This window comes from Lithobates pipiens, unplaced genomic scaffold (genome assembly GCF_037356315.1).
Source record: "Lithobates pipiens isolate NorthernLeopardFrog02 unplaced genomic scaffold, aLitPip1_a1.2 Scaffold_19, whole genome shotgun sequence".
In the NCBI taxonomy this organism is placed as follows: domain Eukaryota; kingdom Metazoa; phylum Chordata; class Amphibia; order Anura; family Ranidae; genus Lithobates; species Lithobates pipiens.
In genome coordinates this window covers 240,923,913-240,948,791 of record NW_027507764.1, presented here as the reverse complement: position 1 = coordinate 240,948,791, position 24,879 = coordinate 240,923,913, and the positions used below count along the sequence as shown (strand labels likewise).

The 24,879-nt window shown below is 44.1% G+C and overlaps 1 protein-coding gene across 1 annotated transcript in view; it reads left to right on the top strand.

Annotated features, from left to right (window-relative positions):
* The window catches only part of PKD1L1 (polycystin 1 like 1, transient receptor potential channel interacting), a 358,247-nt gene that overhangs the window by 181,261 nt on the left and 152,107 nt on the right, over positions 1-24,879 (top strand). Inside the window, exons 23-25 of the mRNA XM_077491844.1 lie at positions 2,976-3,168; positions 18,366-18,449; positions 24,434-24,641. Of these exons, the coding sequence (XP_077347970.1) occupies positions 2,976-3,168; positions 18,366-18,449; positions 24,434-24,641 (485 nt within the window). The remainder of the gene's footprint in view (positions 1-2,975; positions 3,169-18,365; positions 18,450-24,433; positions 24,642-24,879) is intronic.

Below are 24,879 nucleotides of genomic sequence, written 5' to 3'. Positions count from 1 at the left end.
CTTTTTTTAACCACTTCAGATCCGCGCTATTGCCAAATGACGGCATTAGCGCGGACCTACATTTCCAGGACTACGTCTATTGACGTCGTCCTGGTTACGAGCGGCCTGCACGCCCCCTGAGGGGCGCGCGCGGCGCGCTCTGTGATCGGCGAGTCCGTGAGACTCGCCTGATCACCGATCCGTGTAAGGGGTCGATCCCGACCCCTTATCACGTGATCAGCTGTCAGCCAATGACAGCTGATCATGTGATAGAACGGAGCCGGTAATCGGCTATTATTCCTCCTCGCGCTGACAGCGCGAGGAGAGAAAAAAAAAGCCGATCACCGGCGGCCGTGATCGGGACATCAGTCCCGATCACGGCCATCAATACAAGGGACCACCTGCCACCTGCCTGTGCCCACCTGCCTCCCGCAGTGCCATCCTGAAGTAAAATAAAAGAAAAAGTAAGTGCCCCCCGTCAGTGCCCCCTGTCAGTGCCCATAGTGCCCACAGTGCCACCCACAGTGCCACCCACAGTGCCACCCACAGTGCCACCCCACAGTGCCACCCACAGTGCCACCCAATCTGCCTCAAAGGTGCTGCACCCCAGTGCCGCCCATCAGTGCCCAGCAGTGCCGCCCATCAGTGCCCAGCAGTGCCGCCCATCAGTGCCCAGCAGTGCCACCTATCAGAGCCACCTATCAGTGCCACCTATCAGTGCCCATCAGTCCCATCTATCTGTGGTACCTATCAGTGCCCATCCGTGCCACCCATCCGTGCCACTTATCCGTGCCACCCATCCGTGCCATCTTATCTGTGCCCATCTTTGCCCATCAGTGCCGCCTTATCTGTGCCCATCGGTGCCGCCTTATCTGTGCCTATTAGTGCCGCCTTAACTATGCCTATCAGTGCCCACCAGTGCAGCCCATCAGTGCCCACCAATGCAGCCCATCAGTGCCCACCAATGCAGCCCATCAGTGCCCACCAATGCAGCCTATCAGTGCCGCCTAATCAGCGCACTTCAATGAAGGAGAAAAATGACCCGTTTGCAAAATTTTATAACAAACTATTAAAACATGATTTTTTTTTTTTTGCATCTTTTTTTGTTTGTTTAGCAAAAAATAAAACTCCGAGCTGTAACTAAATACCACCAAAAGAAAGCTCTATTTGTGGGAAAAAAATGATAAAAATTTCATTTGGGTACAGTGTTGTATGCCCGCGCAATTGTCACTCAAAGTGCATCAGCGCTGAAAGCTGAAAATTGGTCTGGGACTGAGGGGGGTTTAAGTGCCCAGTAAGCAAGTGGTTAATATCTTTTTTTCACACTGCTGTGGCTTTGAAATAGTGCCACTTCAGTGAGATTTCAAAGCCACACATCAATGCAAGTTGCAATGCCGATTTCATTGCAGCTTGTGACTTTGTACAACAGAAGTCTGTGCAAGTCACAAGGAAATCGGCAAAAAGTGGTGCAGGAACCTTTTTCAAAGTGGCTGCAACACGAGTCATTGCAATTTGAACAGATCCCATGCCAACAATGGGGTGTGACTTGTCATTCGATTTGGAACTGTCAAATTTCATGACATGTCACACCTGTGTGAACGGGGGCTAAATATATTTTCAAGGTACCTCACTTGTGGAGAAAGACTTTTCAAGACAATTTTGAGGTTGTTCTATAATCTAGCAGTGTACAGAACACAAATTATTTTTGACCAAACGTCATGTTCTAAACTTTTTTGTCAATTTTAAAGTCATAGCTGGCAGCAGAATGAACTAGAAATATTATTAGAATATAACTTTCATCAACATTAAATTGCACAAATGCCTGCATAGCAGGTATATACATTAGAATAATTATGTTTGAGTGTGTATATTCAGTATGTGTGTGTGCCTGCACATATATACTTTATAGATATTTGGAAAGACACCATTTTCATAATTTTGGTTGTGTATGTCACTAGTATAGTAATAGTATAGTATAGTAGTAAAAATATATATAATATATAAATGTAATTGTTTTCAAAACGTTGTTGATTTGATAGGCCTTCACTGCAGTTGTATTCAGTTGCTGCTTATTTATTGTTTTATATGCCTTCAATCTTGTCTTCAGCACCCTGCAAGGGAATTTACTCCAGAGCTTAGTAAATGAGAGGAAGCTCTGCTGATTTCCATTATCCAATCACATGCAAGCAAAAATGCTGCTTTTTTTTTCTCATTGCATGTGGTTAAGTATTCTTTGCAAAGTGAAACTTCACCTCATTTACTAAGTGCTGGAGAAAATTTCCTTGCAGAGTTCAGCTGCACTTGCAAAGTCTATTTGACTTTAGTATAAACGAGAAAATAACTGAAAATGGGTCAAATAACGGTGAAGTGGTCCATTCCCTATATACTTATCAAAAAAAGGCTTCCCCCTGAATGGGTGGGATTTTAAATGACCATCAACTCCGGACACAAATGGACACAATAATATACAATTTTTATTCATAAATTACACAATGTACATAATATTACCAGGAAGTACAAATGGGCTAAACAATGTCCTCCTGGTGTATTAATAAACAAACATATATACAGAACAAAATAAAACCTGGGTGTGGGTGATATAGGACAAGCATTGTTTTAATCATATTTTGTTCTGTATATATGTTTGTTTATTAATACACCAGGAGGACATTGTTTAGCCCATTTGTACTTCCTGGTAATATTATGTACATTGTGTAATTTATGAATAAAAATTGTATATTATTGTGTCCATTTGTGTCCGGAGTTGATGGTCATTTAAAATCCCACCCATTCAGGAGGAAGCCTTTTTTTGATTTGACTTTAGTAAATCAACCCCACTGTGTGTATATATTACATATATTCATATGTTGATATGCGTGATTTTTTTTGTAACTGAACTTTTCCTTTAGTTTACATTCATGGAAAACTAAGCTTTTATTTAATTATATATGTATATATATATATATATATATATATATGTATCTGTCTTTATATAGATTCAGGTTGTGTCTACCTGGCCTTGATGGATGCAGACTACAAAAGGCACCCAAGAAATAATTACATATCAAAAATGTTACAATATACTCTTGACATTCAGTGGACACAATGTTTGTCCTGGCATAACAATCAATGGAATTCTGAAGATTGTTCTACTCAGAAAGGAACCACAACAGCAATGTTTATCTGCAGGTGAGATAGTCTGAAATTAAATATCATTATTAACGTTTGTGAAGCATCAACTTACTGGTGCAATATACTTATATAGTATACATAATTTATTTTCTTACATCAGGGGACACAGAGCCATAGTAGATACTATGTGGGTTATATATCGGACTGACAGGTAATGGATACTGGCATGCCCCTAAGGCAAGGCGTGTACTCCCTATATATCCCCTCCCACTACTGGGAGTCCTCATTTTTTTTCGCCAGTGTCTAAGGTGTTGGTCACAAGTAAAGATGTGTTATGCTGAGCTCCACTGGAAGCAATCCTTGCTGGGGCTAGCTATTCTGACCGGATCCATTCTGATGTATTTTCATGGTCTAAATGAATGGTACCCGGGCCTCGTGTCCAAAGAAACAAGGTTTTGCTTGCGAATGCTTCTCCTCTCCTCCAGCCGCAACAGATCCTCTGGTAAAAAGGGGGGGTCTGGTCTCCTCCTGTGCCCCCAAATAGTTTTTTCCCCCTCGCGGATTGGATGCCAAAGCAGTTTCCTTTTAAAAAAAAAGGGACAACAGCGGCCGTTCAGCAGAGGATTTAACCCCCCGCCATGCCTGCATGTCCACAGGACGCCGCTCGTGCAGGAAAGCACTTTCCTTTAAAAGGAAAGGAGGGGGGGCGTAATTCACAGGGGCGTGGCTAACGGTGCCAGACGCCAGCCACACATGGAAGAAGCTGATTTTAGTGCTGTATATGTGAAAGCTGCTGCTGGCTGTGGAGGGACAGAACATGAGGATGGCTTGTTCAGGTTAGTGAACACAGGCTTATTCCTTTGACACATTATTTACTGAAGCTAGGATTAGCAGCTACAGTCACTCAGGTTGAACTGGATGGACTGGTGTTTTTATTCAACCTTACTAACTACGTAACTATGTAATGGTGCTGAACTATAGCCTAGCAATGTACATTCTTTTGCATAGTGCCTCTGCTTTATGCTTCAGGCTATGAATGGTAATGGAACCAGGAACTTCTCTAAAGGGTCAATGGTTTTTCACTGTAAACTGAAGTCATTTCCAAAAGAATGTCATCCTCCTCTGAGAGGGATATGGCTAGTCAGATTGAGCCGTCAGGGGAAATTGTTGTTGTCCCTGTATATATCATACAAACATTTTTTCATTATTTTCTTCTACCATTTGTAAATTGGAAAGAAGATTAATGCTATGATGTCTTACCATAGTGGGACTAAACATAGCAGATTCCCATCTAGTCCTCAGGACCCTCTTGTTGAGGTGCAGGAGGCAGGGGGATCAGGTAGATCTTCCTAAATATTTGGAAGATACTTATTTATCCTCTTCGGAGGATCCTAATATGCAAGGAGTAGCATCACAAGACAGGTTGCTTGTGTACTCCCTTACTCAACTTTTTTTGTTGCCTGCAGCACAGGCTCTTGAGGTACCTACCTCTAATAGGGTTCATTAGAACCTCCACCATCTGGGGATGTTTTTTCCTATTCATGCATGGCTAAAAAAGCTTATGTATTCTGAATGGGAACATCCGGATAAACAATATTATCCTCACAAGAAATTCTCCACACTTTATCTATGAAAGAGGACTCACATGTCCAGTGGATAATGCACTGATGTTAAAGGATCCAGCAAATTAAAAGTTGAAACTTCCTTTTAAAGACAATATGTCTTTTGCAGCTCAGTAGCGCAGCCAGTTCTTGCTGCAATTGGTGTATCTCGGTCCATTAAGGAACAGTTTGTGGAGATACCTGAAAATCTGCATGATCAGCAAGCCCGGCAATGGGCCAGTGTATCTGACACACTATGTCCCACGGTAGATACTATGAAAGACTCTATCATTTAAGCCTTGTGGCTTATGCTTGGACTAATGCATTCTCGCAGAGTTCTGTGGCTGAAATATTGATTAGCCGAAGCACCGTGTAAAAAGCTCTTAGCCAGTTTGTTTCCCCTTCAAGGGGTACGGCTATTTAGAGACGATCTGGATAAGTACATCCAAAGGACCTCTAATGGGGTAAAGCTCTCTATCAGTAAAAGGAGGTTCAAACATTTCTCCTTTTATCGTGCTGCATCTCCTATGCCAGGGGTATCTGCCTCTAGGCATTCTCGACGGCCTCAACCATCAGGGTCAAGGGAAAGTCCCCAAGGGCAGCACCAGGGTCTTGGGGCAGAAAGCTCACAAAGCAGAATGCTAAAGCCTTTTCATGAAGGGTCACTCCCACTCATTCGGGTGAGGGGAAAGGTCATGCGATTCTCAAGATCTGGCAGGAACAATGTCAATACAGATGGATTTCTGCAATTTATCTAAGTTACGGCTAGAGTTCTGAGAGTTTCCATCTCCTCTGAGAATGTTCCCAAGGATCCAGAGAAAAAAAATAATTTTCTCTTTCTGGCCTCTGGATCAGCTGTTATCCCAGTCAGTGATATCAGAGGTTCCCTTAATAGAACAGGGGGTTTTGGCTCAAACCTTTTAAGGTTTCAGAACCAACCAGAGATCTGAATCGGCACTTAAACATCCGATCCTTTCATAATTCAATTGGTTGTGTCTACCCTGCAAGGTTGGGAGTTGCATATCTCCATGTGCCAAATTTTCCCGCTGATCAGAAATTTTTGCATTTTGAAATATAAAATTATCTTTTCAGTTGTGGTGCAGGAGGCTAGGGGATCGGCTTAGCCATAGCACCACAAGTGTCCTGAAAGATTCTGGCACCTCCTTTAGCCAGATTAAAGGCTCAAGGCATAACGGTCCTAGCCTATTTAGAAGATCTACTTTTAATAGATCATTCAGTCTCAGGTCTAAAACCAGAGTCTGATCACAGCCGTAATCTGAAATCTCTTGGTTGGATACTCAGCCTAGGAAGATTCTCCTTAAAACCATCAAGGAGATTACAGTACTTGGGGGCTGGTTATAGATACCATACAGAAGAAGGTATTCTTAACCCAGACAAGAATCAGTTCTATTGTAGGACTAATTCAACTTATCTAAACAAAGGAAAATTCCTTCCATTCGGCTGTGCAGGAGATTTTTAGGGGAAATGGTGGCCTCCTTCAAGGCCGTCCCTTACGCGCAGTTTTACTCAAAAACTGCTTCAAAACACCATCCTTTCGGTCTGGAATAAAAAGATTCCGGCCTTGTTTGTTTACAATATGCTTGGCTCTTGACGCAAGTCAGAGCCTAAATTGGTTTTTATCCAGCAAAAGGGAAAATCTTTATCCTGGAAGGTGTTAACAGATGCCAGCCTTCTAGGCTGGGGAGCAGCCCTGGAAGAAGATTCTGTCCAGGGGAGATGGTCCAGGTTAGAGGACCTTGCCTATCAACTTTTTTGGAAGATTCGGGCAGTACGTCTGCCCTAGAATCTGGGACGGTCAGACTACGGGACTGTCCTGTTAGGATTCAGTCTGACAAGGCCACGGCGGTGGCTTACATCAATCACCAGGGGGGCACGAAAGAGGTGAATAAATGTTCTAGCTTGGGAAAAACACAACACTCCTTGCCTATCGGCAATTTTCGTTTCAGGAATAGAGAATTGGCAGGCGTACTACTTGAGACGCCAACAATTATTTCCAGGAGAAAGATCTCTTCATCCCCACATCTTCCTAGCGATAGAGATGGGGTATTCCGGACATGGACCTATTCGTGTCCAGATTCATCAACAAAGTCAACAACTTTGTGTCGAGAACAAAGGATCCGCTAGCAGGCGGTACAGACACATTAGTCTTCCAATGGGATCAGTTTTCACTGATCTATGCATTTCCTCCAATTCTGCTACTTCCGCTCCTTCTCCGTAGGATTAAGCAGGAACAAAAGAAGGTAATTCCGGCAGCCCCAGTGGGTCCCAGAAGATCTTGATTTACCGAGATCATAAAGATGGCAGTGTCATTATAGCCAGACCTTCTCGCACAAGGTCCGGTATTTCATCCTACCTTATGGACGAAAAATTAAACAGGTTTGACAGTTGTATCCCACTCTATAAAAAATTGTGAGTGGTTTCCTTCGGTAGTGTCTACTTTGATTAATGCCAGGAATCCGGCTTCCAGAATCACTTACTATAGAGCCTGGAAGGGATATTTTTCTTGGTCTGGATCCAGGGGTTGGCACCCCAGGAAGTAGGTCATAGGCAGAATCCCTCATTTCCTGCATATGGGATCTGAAATTAAGCTGGCCTTGACTTCTATCAAAAGCCAGATCCTGGCCTTGTCAGTATTTTCAATGGCCTCTTGCTTCTCAATCTTGGTGCATGGCTTATTCAGGGGGTAACACAGATTATCCCCCCTATCAAGGCACCTCTAAATCCATGGGATTTAAATTTGGTCTTATCGGCTTTGCTGAATAAGCTGTTTGAACCTTCACGAGAAATTCACTTGTTCTTTTGACAAGAAAGATTATCTTTCTGGTTGACATTTCTTCTGCTAGAAGAATATCAGAACTAGCGGCTCTGTCTTGTAAAGAGCCATATTTCATCATGCATAAGGATGAGGTGGTTTTATGTCCTCATCCTGAATTCCTACCAAGAGTGGTAACAGGTTTTTTAATTTAAACCAAGATATTATTCATGCTTAATTCTCCCCAGAGCCTCAATCTAGGGAAGATAAAGCACTTCATTCCCTTGATGTAGTAAGAGCGATTAGAGTCTATTTAAAGGTGACCACTGTTTTGTTTGTACAAAACTGAGGATTCCCAGTAGTGGTAGGGGTTACATAGAGAGTGCACGCCTTGCCTTAGGGGCGTGCCAGTGTCCATCACCTGTCAGTCCAATATATAACCCACATAGTAACTGCTATGGCTCTGTGCCCCTGGTGTACATCAAAGAAAAGGATTTTACAGGTAAGCTGTTTTTCTATGACTTTATTTAAGAATATCATGCTCATAACCCACATTGTTTTATAGTCCCCAGAGTGTTATTGTCATGGTATCTGGTAATATTTAGAAAACTTGTCAGCTTCATTAGCAAAGTAAATTAAATTAAACAAGCAGCAAATGTAAATCTTTCAAAAGTCACGCTGCATAATTATAATAAATCAAAGCTGAATTTTAGGCAGATAGCTAAATACACAGTTGAAACACATAAATTGGAGCTTTTTTTTACCAGTAAAAGCATTGTGAAATTGTGCAACCATTCCTAAGATTTACACAGATCTGTCAGTCACTAGGTTGGTGACCTAATGTTTTTTCTAGTAAAGTTATAGTATATCTCTAGGCAAAACCTTTTTTTTTTTGGAAACAGTGGGGAAGGGTTAGACCCTGTGTCAAGTTTTTATTGCTGTCCATGTCTTCTCTATTTGTAATGGCTACCATTATCATTTACAAATAAATTGAGGGGAACTCCAAATTTTTAATCTACTCCACAAAATAGAGGAGTAAGGTGAAGTCTTCCAATGGGCACACCTATTGTGGAACCAACTTTTTTTGTGATGCAAATAAATGGATCTGAGATTGAAGCACCACACCGCGAGTTATAGGATACTTCACCTTTGTAACATGTTACATATTACAACTGTATTTACAGTATGTTACAGTAGTTTTGTTACAGTTGATATGCTGCCTTCATCACCCCCCATTGACAGTAGGCGGGGGAACCTTCTTCCTGCATTCACAATAAAAAAAAATAGTTTCCTGTGAACAAATGAACTGCAAGTACTGTCTTCCACCACAGCAGATAGCTTACAGTTCTCAATAAACTGGGAGGGTGTTGGTGAGCTCTTGCATAGTTCATTGATCTTACTGTACTTCAGTAACTGTCTGCGCATACGGGAAGTATGGGCAGACAGATGTAGTGAGTATCTACAGGAGCCTGGCATTAAACCTGTCATCTGCAGATCTTGGGTGAAATGTTTTGTAGGCTGCAGTGTAAAAGGTGTACCCTTGTTATTTTATTTTTTCCGTTGGAAAAGGTGAGCTTAGTCCAGATGCAACTGATTTTACATTGCAATAATGTTGTAAGACTATACAAAACTTGCCCCTTTTCATCACGGTTTAAAAGAAGACAATATACATGGACTGGATTGAAGATACAACATACATGGTATAATAACTAACTGAGTGATAAAGCATGTTGTTGCACAGGCTGTGCTTCATGACTAGTGATGGCCGAACGGTTCGCCCGGCGGTCGTTTCGCGGCGAATTTCCGACTTTCGCCGTCCGCGGGTTCGAACGCCTTTTTCCGTCGTTCGCCCCGGCGGACTTACGTGTTTAATGTATACAAGAACTTTAACCTTTCGTGACACGTTTATCATGTGTTACAGGACAACCAATTGAGACATGACAGCTCATGGACACTTGGACATTCCCCCTAACCTATAAATACACCCGATCCGGTGGCCATTTTACATTCTTTCTTCTGTCACTGTAGGGAAAGGATCCTGTGTGGAGTAGGGACAGAGAAAACGCTAGCTATTTGGTACACAAAAGTTCTTTTCAGGACTGGTATAGGTGTTAGGTCAGCAGCCTGAGTTTCTTTTGTCAGTTTAGATAAAGGGACAGAGCGCTGTATGCTGCTATTTTAGGGACAGCTCAGCCAGATTAGTCTTTCTTCATCATCATCATCATCATCATCATTAGCTGTTACTATCAGGTCCACAAAAGAGCTGTTCCAGCTAATCGTTCCAGCCTACTCTTTTTTGCCAATTTGTATAGGGACAGGCAGGAAGCAGTGTGTCAGGCAGTGAGGATAATTTTAAAGACTTGCTGTTACTATTAGTTCCACAAAGGTTCTTTTCAGGACTGGTATCAGTGGTACGGTAATAGGCTTGTACACGTATAATATTCTTTCTTCCAAATATAGAAAGAATATTATACTTGACTGCTGCCCTTCTGCTGCAGTCTGCTAATCATTCACAACTCACTTGTTCCACAAAGCTCTTTATCAGGACTGGTAACTTGGTCTGTCTAGGGTGCTACGGTACATAGGCTTGGGTGCGGTACAGTCTGCTGTTCTGTAAGGACCGCTATCGGTCCACAATACATAGGGTTGCCGTGCACTACTGCTGACCGCTGCCCTATACTGCAGCAGTCCTTCATTGGTATAGGGACTGACGTACAGTCTGCTAATCACTAACACACAACCTGCTTGGTCCACAAAAGTTCTTATAAGGACTGGTAACTTGGTATAGGGTGCTACGGTACATAGGCCTGAGTGCGTTACAGTCTGCTGTTCTGTAAGGACCGCTATCGGTCCACAATACATAGGGTTGCCGTGCACTACTGCTGACCGCTGCCCTATACTGCAGCAGTCCTTCAGCGGTATAGGGACTGACGCACAGTCTGCTAAACACTAACACACAACCTGCTTGGTCCACAAAAGTTTTTATAAGGACTGGTAACTTGGTATAGGGTGCTACGGTACATAGGCCTGAGTGCAGTACAGTCTGCTGTTCTGTAAGGACCGCTATCGGTCCACAATACATAGGGTTGCCGTGCACTACTGCTGACCGCTGCCCTATACTGCAGCAGTCCTTCATTGGTATAGGGACTGACGTACAGTCTGCTAATCACTAACACACAACCTGCTTGGTCCACAAAAGTTCTTATAAGGACTGGTAACTTGGTATAGGGTGCTACGGTACATAGGCCTGAGTGCGTTACAGTCTGCTGTTCTGTAAGGACCGCTATCGGTCCACAATACATAGGGTTGCCGTGCACTACTGCTGACCGCTGCCCTATACTGCAGCAGTCCTTCATTGGTATAGGGACTGACGTACAGTCTGCTAATCACTAACACACAACCTGCTTGTTCCACAAAAGTTCTTATAAGGACTGGTAACTTGGTATAGGGTGCTACGGTACATAGGCCTGAGTGCGTTACAGTCTGCTGTTCTGTAAGGACCGCTATCGGTCCACAATACATAGGGTTGCCGTGCACTACTGCTGACCGCTGCCCTATACTGCAGCAGTCCTTCATTGGTATAGGGACTGACGTACAGTCTGCTAATCACTAACACACAACCTGCTTGGTCCACAAAAGTTCTTATAAGGACTGGTAACTTGGTATAGGGTGCTACGGTACATAGGCCTGAGTGCGTTACAGTCTGCTGTTCTGTAAGGACCGCTATCGGTCCACAATACATAGGGTTGCCGTGCACTACTGCTGACCGCTGCCCTATACTGCAGCAGTCCTTCAGCGGTATAGGGACTGACGCACAGTCTGCTAAACACTAACACACAACCTGCTTGGTCCACAAAAGTTTTTATAAGGACTGGTAACTTGGTATAGGGTGCTACGGTACATAGGCCTGAGTGCGTTACAGTCTGCTGTTCTGTAAGGACCGCTATCGGTCCACAATACATAGGGTTGCCGTGCACTACTGCTGACCGCTGCCCTATACTGCAGCAGTCCTTCATTGGTATAGGGACTGACGTACAGTCTGCTAATCACTAACACACAACCTGCTTGGTCCACAAAAGTTCTTATAAGGACTGGTAACTTGGTATAGGGTGCTACGGTACATAGGCCTGAGTGCGTTACAGTCTGCTGTTCTGTAAGGACCGCTATCGGTCCACAATACATAGGGTTGCCGTGCACTACTGCTGACCGCTGCCCTATACTGCAGCAGTCCTTCAGCGGTATAGGGACTGACGCACAGTCTGCTAAACACTAACACACAACCTGCTTGGTCCACAAAAGTTTTTATAAGGACTGGTAACTTGGTATAGGGTGCTACGGTACATAGGCCTGAGTGCGTTACAGTCTGCTGTTCTGTAAGGACCGCTATCGGTCCACAATACATAGGGTTGCCGTGCACTACTGCTGACCGCTGCCCTATACTGCAGCAGTCCTTCATTGGTATAGGGACTGACGTACAGTCTGCTAATCACTAACACACAACCTGCTTGTTCCACAAAAGTTCTTATAAGGACTGGTAACTTGGTATAGGGTGCTACGGTACATAGGCTTGAGTGCGGTACAGTCTGCTGTTCTGTAAGGACCGCTATCGGTCCACAATAGATAGGGTTGACGTGCACCACTGCTGACCGCTGCCCTATACTGCAGCAGTCCTTCAGCGGTATAGGGACTGACGCACAGTCTGCTAAACACTAACACACAACCTGCTTGGTCCACAAAAGTTTTTATAAGGACTGGTAACTTGGTATAGGGTGCTACGGTACATAGGCCTGAGTGCGTTACAGTCTGCTGTTCTGTAAGGACCGCTATCGGTCCACAATACATAGGGTTGCCGTGCACTACTGCTGACCGCTGCCCTATACTGCAGCAGTCCTTCATTGGTATAGGGACTGACGTACAGTCTGCTAATCACTAACACACAACCTGCTTGGTCCACAAAAGTTCTTATAAGGACTGGTAACTTGGTATAGGGTGCTACGGTACATAGGCCTGAGTGCGTTACAGTCTGCTGTTCTGTAAGGACCGCTATCGGTCCACAATACATAGGGTTGCCGTGCACTACTGCTGACCGCTGCCCTATACTGCAGCAGTCCTTCAGCGGTATAGGGACTGACGCACAGTCTGCTAAACACTAACACACAACCTGCTTGGTCCACAAAAGTTCTTATAAGGACTGGTAACTTGGTATAGGGTGCTACGGTACATAGGCTTGAGTGCGGTACAGTCTGCTGTTCTGTAAGGACCGCTATCGGTCCACAATAGATAGGGTTGACGTGCACCACTGCTGACCGCTGCCCTATACTGCAGCAGTCCTTCAGCGGTATAGGGACTGACGTACAGTCTGCTAAACACTAATACACAACCTGCTTGGTCCACAAAAGTTCTTATAAGGACTGGTAACTTGGTATAGGGTGCTACGGTACATAGGCTTGAGTGCGGTACAGTCTGCTGTTCTGTAAGGACCGCTATAGGTCCACAATAGATAGGGTTGACGTGCACCACTGCTGACCGCTCACCTATACTGCAGCAGTCCTTCAGCGGTATAGGGACTAAGAGTTTTGTCACAGGGTCATTTAAAAAATGACATGCAGAGGAAGAGGCAGGCCCTTCCGCAGGGGTGGTAGGGGTAGGGCAGGAGCAACAGGCTTGAGCCAAAGTGGGAAGTTGCAGAAGGTGCGTTCAATTACTTTAAAGGATGCACCAGACTTGGTTGAGTGGCTCGCTCAGCCTTACTCTTCTGCACCCTCCTCATCCTCTCGATCTGCACCCTCTTCTTCACTCTCTGCTATGTGCACCCCCAAAGACACTACCACCAACAACACGACCACCACCACCACCACCACATACCTTCCGCTTGAGTCACTGGAATTATTTTCCGATCCATATCAAGAGGACATTTCTGATGCGCAGCCACTCTTGGTATTGGATCAGGAAGAGGAGGTAGCAACAAGCGCTACTCAGCAGTCTGACGCCAGTACCCAGATCAGCCCAAGGAGGAGGTTGGTCCCCGGTGTTGCTGCCTACTCTACTTATAGCGGTGGGGAAGGTGACGTTGATGATGACGTGTCTAGTGATGTCACGTGGGTGCCCACAAGAGAGGAAGAGGAGGGGAGTTCAGAGGGAGATATGGACCAGCAGATAGGGAGGAGAAGCAGCAATGACTTACATTGCACAGCAGGGACAAAGCAGACTGCAAATGTATCAGGAGCGAGTCATCGACCATGTACGGTCACATCTGGCGCTCCCAGGACACCGGCACATGGCTCCGCAGTGTGGGCTTTTTTTAACGTGTCCGCTGCTGACAATAGCGTTGCCATCTGCAATCTTTGCAGTCAACGCGTTAGTCGCGGTAAGCCCAATACTCACCTAGGGACGACCGCCTTAAGAAGGCACATGAGCAGCCATCACCGAGCCCAGTGGGAGCAACGGAACACACAAAGCCACACTGCAGGCTCTCACCGTCCAGCCTCGTCTTCTACTTCTCCTTCTCCTCTCTCCTCACAATTGTCCTCCACTCCACCTTCCATCACGCCAAGCTCACATTTTTCTGCAAAAAGGCAGGCTTCCGTGGGCCTAATGTTTGAGCGTAAAAAAATGATGACGCCGGATAACCCTCTTGCCCAACGGTTGGCGGCTGGCTTGTCAGAACTCATAGCCCGCCAACTACTGCCATATAAACTGGTGGACTCGGAGGCCTTTCGCAAATTTGTGGCCATTGGAACACCACAATGGAAGGTCCCAGGAAGGAAGTATTTCTCAGAGAAGGGCATCCCAGAGCTATATGGCCATGTTCAGCGGCAAGTGAATGTATCTCTGGCACACAGTGTCGGTGCCAAGATACATCTGACCACAGACACGTGGTCTAGCAAACACGGGCAGGGAAGGTATATCAGTTTTACTGCCCACTGGGTGAACCTTCTGACGGCCGTCAAGCATGTAACCCGTGGCACCCGTGTAGATTTGGTTTTACCGCCACGGATTGCATGCAGGCCTGACTCTTCTTCTCCTCCTCCTACTCCATCCTCCTCCCTCTCCTCCTCAGCTGCCTCCTCCTTTTCCGCTGCTAGCGTCTCTTCCACTGCACCGCCCAAGCTCCCCAGAACCTATTCCACATGCCAGGTGAGACGTTGCCATGCCGTGCTGCGTCTGTTGTGCCTGGAAGCAAAGAGCCACACTGGCCCGGCACTCCTTTCAGCTTTGCGTTCACAGGCAGATGAGTGGCTAACACCGCTCAATTTGACAGTTGGTAAAGTGGTGTGTGACAACGGTGCCAATCTGCTTAGCGCATTGAAACAGGGCAAAATCACGCACGTGCCGTGCATGGCACACGTCTTAAACTTGGTCGTGCAGCGATTCCTTGTCAAATACCCTGGGGTCCAGGACATCTTGCGGCAGGCAAGGAAAATCTCGGCCCATTTCAGAAGATCTTACACGGCCATGGCTCGCCTTGCTGACATTCAGCGGCGACACCATCTGCCGGTCAGACGTCTTATTTGCGATTGCCCGACGCGATGGAACTCAACCTTCTATATGCTTGATAGGCTGCTCCAGCAGAAACGTGCAGTTAACGTCTACCTGTATGAACTCTGCGAAAGAAACGGTTCTGGGGAGCTGGGTTTTTTTTCACCGCGCCAGTGGCTGCTCATGCGCGACACATGCAGACTTCTGCGGCCATTTGAGGAGATCACCAAACTGGTCAGTCGCAGCCATGGCGCCATCAGTGACATGGTACCTTATGCCTTCTTTCTGGAGCGTGCATTGCGTCGTGTCATTGATCAGGCTGTGGAGGAGCAGGAGCGGGAAGATGAGGAAGTCGCAATGCTGGATGAATTCCCAGGGGGGGCTACTCTATCTGAGACAAGTCAACAACAGGAGTCTGATGAGGAGTCAGAGGAGGATGGTGCCGGGGCGGATGAGCAGGAGCAAGAAGAGCATGCTTTAAACCTTTCTGGGATCCCTGTTGTGCGAGGATGGGGAGAGGAGAATGAAGAGGACGACATTATCCTGGATGATGAGCAGGAGCCAGGCCACCACACCGCTTCCACTTTAGTGCAAATGGGGGCCTTCATGCTCCAGTGTTTTAATAGGGACCCCCGTATAAAAAGCATGAGGGTCAAGGACCAGTACTGGGTGGCAACGTACTTAGACCCCCGGTACAAACACAAAATGGCGGAAATGTTACCGCCGTCGCAGAGGGCTGTCAGAATGCAGCACTTCCAGGCCTTGCTTCGAGAAATGCTGCATTCTGCTTTTGCGTGCGCTGGCAGAGGAGCAATTCCCACTCCCAGAGAAGGATTTGCGGGTACCAATCCAACAGCGCCTGCAAGAAGAGGCCGGTTTGAAGATGTGTTGGTGACTTCGGATATGAGGTCATTCTTTCAGCCGACCCATCGACAGGTGTCATCCGGATCCAGCATCAGGGAACGCCTAGACCGTCAGGTGTCCGACTACATTGGGTTAACGGCCGATGTGGACGCTCTGAGGAGTGATGAACCCCTAGACTACTGGGTGGGCAGGCTTGACCTCTGGCCAGAGCTTGCCCAATTTGCAATCGAACTGTTGGCTTGCCCCTCATCCAGTGTCCTGTCCGAAAGGACGTTCAGCGCAGCAGGGGGGATTGTGACCGATAAGCGTACTCGCCTAGCTCACCACAGTGTTAACTACCTCACATTTCTAAAAATGAATGAGGCATGGATCTCGGAGGAATTCAACACATGTGATCAGTAGACCATGTATATGTCTATAAACAATTTTTGGAATCAAGCACACAGACCTTCTTAATTCATTTGGCTCACTTCCCTGACCCAAAAAAGCACACCGTACTATATGCCCCTACCCTCCTCTTTGAAGAGGTTGAGCGGTGTCATATTTCTACTGGGGCTGCTTATTATGAGGGGTTCCCACCATCCCTGTGCTGTGCTGACTTCCTCCTGGGTGTTCTTATTATGAGGGGCTCCCACCATCCCTGTGCTGTGCTGACTTCCTCCTGGGGGTTCTTATTATGAGGGGATCACACCATCCCTGTGCTGTGCTGACTTCCTCCTGGGGCTGCTTACGGTGCTGCTGTCAGCGCTGTATGTCACGGAGCTGCTGTCAGCGCTGTATGTCACGGAGCTGCTGTCAGCGCTGTATGTCACGGAGCTGCTGTCAGCGCTGTATGTCACGGAGCTGCTGTCAGCGCTGTATGTCACGGAGCTGCTGTCAGCGCTGTATGTCACGGAGCTGCTGTCAGCGCTGTATGTCACGGAGCTGCTGTCAGCGCTGTATGTCACGGAGCTGCTGTCAGCGCTGTATGTCACGGAGCTGCTGTCAGCGCTGTATGTCACGGAGCTGCTGTCAGCGCTGTATGTCACGGTGCTGCTGTCAGCGCTGTATGTCACGGAGCTGCTGTCAGCGCTGTATGTCACGGAGCTGCTGTCAGTGCTGTATGTCACGGAGCTGCTGTCAGCGCTGTATGTCACGGAGCTGCTGTCAGCGCTGTATGTCACGGAGCTGCTGTCAGCGCTGTATGTCACGGTGCTGCTGTCAGCGCTGTATGTCACGGAGCTGCTGTCAGCGCTGTATGTCACGGAGCTGCTGTCAGCGCTGTATGTCACGGAGCTGCTGTCAGCGCTGTATGTCACGGAGCTGCTGTCAGCGCTGTATGTCACGGAGCTGCTGTCAGCGCTGTATGTCACGGTGCTGATGTCAGTGCTCTGTATTACGGTGCTGCTGTCAGTGCTCTGTATCTCCTGCACCCTCTTGTTTGCCTACCCTGGTCCCTGACCTTCCCTCTCCTCCATTGCCTTCATTAGCTCCATAGTCCTGAATTGTCAGAACAATTTCCCAAATAAAAAAAAAATGCTTGTAGTTATCGATCCCAAATTCACCTCATACATGTATTATGCTATTGTCCAGGTGGTGGGACTACGTGCTACCCCCTAATAATTACCCCGTGGCCGCAAATTCGACCTAAAGGTTTGCGAAATTCGCCTCCCATTGAAGTCAATGGAGCCCGCGGCGAACGGTCGTTTTCGCGAACGTTTGTGTCCGTTCGCGTTTCGCGTTCGCGAAACGTCCCGTCGGAAGTTCGTCCATCACTATTCATGACTCTGTTGGTCATTATACCATATACATAGTATCTTAAAGACAGTCTGTATACAGTGTTTCCTATTGAAGTGCTAATGAAGGCGGGTGAGTTTTGGCCCCCAGAATGTGCTGGCTTTCTTGTAAGTCTTCCACCTGATTTTACACTGGAATAAACCTATATCTAGACAAGTAACTCCTAGTGTTATGCTTCAATCTCAGATCCATTTATTAACAAAATGTACGCTAGCTGGGATTTTAACCTTTCCCTACTCTACCCAAACTAAAAAAAAGTTTTTGCTATGCATACACTTTAGGCAGCACAGCTTAGCCACCTCTCTGAATCCATTGAAGGAGCAACAGAATACTGATAATGTTGGGCAGTATGCACAGATTGGCTAGCAGACTTTGGTTGCCTGCAGTAGTGCACCACCCACAGTATCACAGCACCCCCCAGGGGAAGTGCCCACACCTCTGTCCCAGACACTCATCAGGAGGGGTTCTGCTGCTTCTTAGAAGGAATTCAATGTAAAAGATACAAAGGTAAGGATGCTGCTTAGGCACAGTTATTTTTTCTACATGATCCCTATAAAAGCCTATTTTATTTATTTATTTTTATTTTGAAGAAGTGTTGCACCATTATTGTTGATGTGTATGGCCAAAATCAATAGAGATATAAATACACTTAAGCTGGATCAACAGGTGTATGGTAATTTTGGCCTGCTAATTAATTAATAACTATATTACATATATGCAAAAAAAGCAATTTCTCAAACTGTAGAATTTTCTGATTTTAGCTGTACACGTCTGGGACTGTATACTACAGCCAGTAGACATGTGTTATCTTTTTTTGACAAGGAAGATGTCTCACAGTTTATAAGGTAAGAATATAAGTAGTTCATTTGTATCCATGCTTGTCTATGCCTTTTGACATACAGTATATATACCCATATGTTTTCCACACACTCAAAGAGCCTTGTATTAAAAAGAAAGCAGCCTGTTATTTATACATAAGACTCTTCATATTGGTACGATTATTCTTAAAGTGTTTAAGGATTAAAGATACACTCCAGGTCAATAGAAGAAGCGCACAGCAGAGGCTAATATATGGAGAGACTGCTCTAGAGACTAAATTGGCTTTCCTGCAAGCACATATACTGACAATGAACATACTGCTAAGAGAAAAGCAAAGTTAAAGACATATCAGTGTGTTGCTGCACCTTCACTGTCAAAAACGTGATTTTTTTTTTAAAGCAGTCAAGACTGAAAACTGAAACTGTCCTATTTTAAGTCACCACAATTTTGCAAATGTTCCCATTTCAGGGAAATTCATTGGAGTCAATGCAGGGTCTAAAGGGGAATTTGAGGCAGTTAGGATTATTTTAAAGGCTTTTTCATTGCTTTTTTTGGGTGTAGTTTGATGTTGCATAAGTGGTTGATTTACTAAAACTGAATGTGAAGCAGCTCTGAATTGATTTAATGCCTCCATGAGGTTCCTAATCATATTGTTTCCGACAGGGGTGTTCAATTTACTTCTCGTTTTCTGGAGAGACTTTTGCAAATCCCTCAATATTGTCTTGGATTTTTTTCTTTTTACGTACCACCCTCAATCCAATGGACAGACAGAGGGTCAATCAGGAGTTAGAGGCCTTTCTCTACACCTTAGTCTCTTCTCATCATGACGATTCGTCCTCTCTACTCCCGTGGGCAGATTTCTCTCACAACAATCATGTAAACACTGGTTCTCACAAGACACCCTTTTTCACAGTTTATGGAAAACACCCTCAGCTCCCTGTTCCTATGACCTGTTCTCCAGACATTCCAGCTTTGGCTATGGCTCAGGAGTCTTTTAATTCTATTTGGTGTGAAATTCATGATTCCCCCTGGGCAGCTGCTGGCAAATTATTGATATTGCTACAACAGTATTAGTCTTCAAATAAGTCTATGGTGACTTTGTCCATGGCCACCATTTCCAATGTCACATTGAGTAATTTGTGGCAGAAAAATGTTTGTGTCAAAAGTTTTTGCCTGCCCCATAGTATATATGACCTTTGACCAGATGAATTCTTTCAGTTAGACAGTGACTATTTATATCCTCATACATATTCATACGTACTTACACTCCATCCAACATTACACTACACTATATATGGGGATGGGTAATCCGTTGGTGGCCAGTAACTTAACTTGCATTCTCCACTATAATGGTAAAGCTACTATGTGTAATGAAAAATATTCCACTATGGGAATGTTCCACCATTACTGGTTCATCTTGTCCTGTGCTCTGGTGGACTGAAACTCGCCCCTCAATGGAGCACTTGATAATAGTACATTCCTACATTTTCTAACTTATCCTGTGCTCAAGTTTGTTTAACAGTGCCAGTCCCCTTGATTATTGAGCATGAAGGCACTGTTTAGTGGAATGTCCACTCACTCTGCTGCTGATTACTTATTTTTTTCACATCAGGAGTCAATTGGTTTGTAATTAGAGGCAGAGTGCCCATTGTTGGCCACAGGTGACTAAAGATGATTTAGGAGAAATACATAATTTACTGACTACAAAGTTTGCAGTGTCAAGTGTCCTACTATACATACGGTTATTTCTTTAAATTGTTAGGACACCCTGCACATGCGCCTTACCTGTTTTTTCCTGTCTCAAAGGAACTATTTTTAATGATGTATATTTTGGCCTTTGGGTTGTACCTTTTTATTTTATGATTCCCTTACATTGTATTATTTTGCAATTAGAATTATTATCAATGGGATGACATGTAGAAAGGTACACAGCACAGGTAATTGAATCCAGAGGTGTTTTTTTTTTAACCGCTTCCCAACCAGCTGCCACAGTTATACTGTGGCAGGTTGACTCCCCTGTGCGAGTCATCATAGCTATACGTCGGCTTGCGGGGTCACGCTGGCTACACAGCAGGGGTGCCGATGCTCGTGGCCGACAGTCACGATGACTGCCGGCCGCGAACAATCGTGAGCAGGAGACAAAGAACAGGGACGAGTGAGTGTAAACACACACTTTCCTGTTCTGCTCTGAGAGGAGTTACAGATCTTGTGTTCCTATTAGCTAGGAACCACGATCCGTCACTTCCTCTAGTCAGTCCCCTCCCCCTCAATCGCCTCCTAGTGTTAACCCCTTCACTGCCCGTGACATTTTTACAGTAATAAATGCATTTTTATAGCATTGATCGGTGTATTAATGCCAATGGTCCCAAAAATGTGTCAAAATTGTCCAATGTGTCCGCCATAATGTCACAGTCACAATAAAAATTGCAGATCGCCGCCATTACTGGTAAAAAATAAATAAAAAAAAAAGAATAAAAATGCTATAAATCTATCCCCTATTTTGTAGACGCTATAACTTTTGCGTAAGCCAATTAAGATACGCTTATTGCAATTTTCTTTTACCAAAAATATGTAGAAGAATACATATCGGCCTACACTGAGAAAAAAAAATTCTTTTAAAAAAAAATAAATGGGATAATTATTATAGCTAAAAGTACAAAATATTTTTTTTTTTTTTTTTAAATTGTCGCTCTTTTTTAGTTTATAGCGCAAAAAAGAAAAACTGCATAGGCGATCAAATACCACCAAAAGAAAGGGAAAAAAGGATGTCAATTTTGTTTGGGTGCAATGCCGCATGACCGCACAATTGTCACTTAAAGCGACGCAGTGCCGAATTGCAAAAAATGCTCTGGTCAGGAAGGGGGTAAATTCTTCTGGGGCTGAAGTGGTTAAATAAGAAACAAACCTCAATGGGACTAACTGAATATAAGATATTAGCCTAACTAATAATTTACTGTGACCTTGATGCTAAATTATGAATGCCGGATATTATATTAAATCACTCAGTTTCCCCTACATCAATATCACATTATTTTGATGGCATTTTCACTTTTTAGATGACTTTTTTTCCTCTACCCCTTCACATTATTCCAATTAGTGTTTTTTTTTCCATCCAAACTTCAATGGTCGTGACACACTGTTCACTTTCTCTGCTTGTTTTCTTCAATAGCTGAGGATGTATTTATAGCCCTCATTTGGCTCTAGGCTCACTACCCTATGATAAAGCTCCAGTGGGCAAAGTGAAACATGTCAGGGGGAGAGGCTTCGGTGGAGATTCATGGGCTGAAGCCATCTTCAAGTCTACACTAGGCTGGCTGTAGGGGAGTGTGACCCTTCTTTGATTTTAAATAATAATTTAAATGAGCATATAGCATATCAATCTATAAATTATTAAAGTATATCTATTGCAATGAAAAGTAAGCTAATTGACCTTTTATTGTAACTCTAGATTATATAATTACTGCTATCCTATACTATAACCTATCCACAACTAATTAATATGCCAAGGCATTTCATAAAGCTAAATATTATTGCACGCGTTAAGCAACCTAATGCATTTTTCCAACTATCTAGGTTAGGCCTGTATGAAGATCGATAACAAGGAATTCTGACCAGTAAAAGCAATGAGCTTGTACATGCAGAAATGCTTCTAACTTGTTAGAAAGTCATTTTGGGCACTTATGAAAAAAGGGAATTAGAGTGTCTCCCTGTATGATCTACTAAAGAAGAGAAATTCAGTGTAGCAAAGGCACAGCCTAAGGCTAGACATACTGCACAAGGCTAAAAAAATAAGTTATGTTGCAATTCCAAAATCACTTGTGGCAGTGGGACTGCAGAATGATGGGGTAACAAGCACTCAATAATCAAAGGCAATGTTTAGGGGGTCCAATTATTACAAAGAGAAGAATATACTTTGCATTACTAATGCATAGTTCTCATTGCTTAATGTGGCAGAAACAACTTGGATGAGAGCTAGTCATGTGACTTTGACAGGGCTCTCCTTACAACTTTTTTTCACCACTCTTATTAATTTTTATTGCTTTCCACTAACTTCATGCTCCTCAAACTAGGGAAGAGAACTGCACATTTGTAAAGCACACTGCAGTATTTTTTAAATATGAGGAGTTTTTTCTTTAATGCAGTGAGTCTCAACCAGGGTTCCGTGGAACCATAGGGTTCCTCCAGAGATTGTAACAAAAAAGCAAAACACTGCACTACTTGGATGAAGCTGGCAGCTAACACTCAAACAAACAAAGTTATAATAAATGTGAAGACAATAAATGTAGCGCTGAAAAAATAAATTAAAAAACCTGAAGGCAAATTTTAAGTGAGTATGAACTGTGAAAGGTGAACTGTGAAAAGTGAAAGGAAAAGGAGGCGCAAAGAGGAGGGGAGAAAGGAAGAGGAAAGAAGAGTAGGAGGAAATCCAAAGCATCATCTACCCACCTCCTCCCTATAGACCTGAGCGTCTGATTCCAGATTGCGCACCCCCTCCCTGCCACTCAGACACCCCCCAACCACTAGGAGCTTCCGCCTTCCGATTGTTTATAGATTGCGCCTGGGAGAGGTCACAGCCGGGCATTGCTGCCAGTCTATTGTGGGTCCAACCTGTCCCTGAGTCATCTCATCGCACAAAGTATGGGAAAGTGATTTCCAAAAGTTTGGACATATTGGGTCCCCGAGGTATCACCGCCCTCGAGTGTGGGAAACATCGGTCGGCGACTATCGGGCCCACTCACCTCTATCCGGGATCAAGGACGCCTATAAGAGGATTCTACACCTAGATCTTTTTCATCAGAAGTTGGAATATAATCCTCTGGGATTACAAGCTCTTTAGACCCACTGTCGTAGGGCATGCGGGTCCAACATTTCTGGTAAGAGTATCCATCTTGCATCTATAGAGTGTTGCTTCCTCAGATATTTCTACAGACAAACAGATTGCCATGGTTGGTCTCCTTGCTGCCTTGATCCAAGGTCTACATGAGAAGATTGGTCACTCTTTTTCTATACAAGAGGACTCTTCTACAGATTGATGAACTGATAATAGTTTATCTTTCAGGATTCACGTTATGTGATCCCACTGTTATTATATTATCTATGCACTGCTGTATTTATATAGCACCAGTGATTACACCTTGCACATAATGCTGTTTACACTTATCTCATAATAAGTGCAAAACTTCTTTTTTTTTATTTTTTTTTTCTAGCACGGTTTGTTCATACTCACTTAAAATTTGCCTTCAGGTTTTTGAGTTTATTTTTTCAGCGCTACATTTATTGTCTTCCTCCAGAGATTGCTAGGGGTTCCTTCAGCATTGGGCAATTGTTGCCTCTCAGATAAGTTCCCAATGACACCATTGATCTTTTTAACTATCTGTAAGGGGGTAATTCTTCCCAATTGCCACAAGTGCAAGGACCATTCTTCCCACTGACCATAACACTAATGTATCATGAATTGTAGATTTTTAATTTTTACCAGGGGTTCCCTGAGACCGGAGAAATAACTCAAGGGTTCCTCTGTGTCGAAAAGGTTGGGAAAGACTGCTTTAATGTATCTCTTAGTTTTATCCACTTCTGCCACTTTCAGGTGTGTCAATAGCAGCCACACGACTGCATTTATTACAATCTTATGAGCTAGGGCCAGCATGAAGAAAAATAAATCTAAGTCTTGATGCGCCCCTGAGCACAGTCTCTCATGAAGACTGCCAGAGCTGTGGTGACATAAGTGCCAAAGGGGATGCATGATTATAGGTTGTGAATAAGAGCTCTGACACTTGAAGTATAGGAGATGCATGTAAGCTGCAATGATGAGTGCTAAAAAAATAAAAGAGCACACCATTATTACACAGCTTCAGTAAGGGCTCTTCACCTAAATTATTTCTAATCTTCAGTACATCATACTATTATGCACTCAGGTGCACTTTTTGATTTACAAGAGTATATGCAATGCCAAATTAATGTAGCTAAATTATCATAACATATATCATAACAAAAACTTATCTTTTTTCAGCTCCACAAACAATCCTATACCTGGCATTATAGTTGTGCTTGTCATTATCTTCTACATTTTGTTGATGATATTTGGTAAAATCAAGGACCAACATGAAGATCAGAAAAAGGCGTTTGTGTTTCTCCAAGATAATTCTCCAAATGATCAGCAACGATACGCTATTATGGTTGATATAGGATTTCGATCTAGACCAAAATCAACAACTAAGGTAATTTATTATTGAATATGGTGCATATCAACTAATTGAGGAAATTTTAACAAAATAATAGCACAAAAGTGGACGGGCAGATAAAAAAAAGCATATCACCTTTGTATAGGGCAGATAAAGATCCATATGAAATGCATTAGCAGTAGTAAAATTTCATTTTGCATACAAGTATGCAGTTTCATTCACAAAGGATGCCCTTTAAAGTATTTTTATATTGTTAGCATAAATAAGGTTGCAT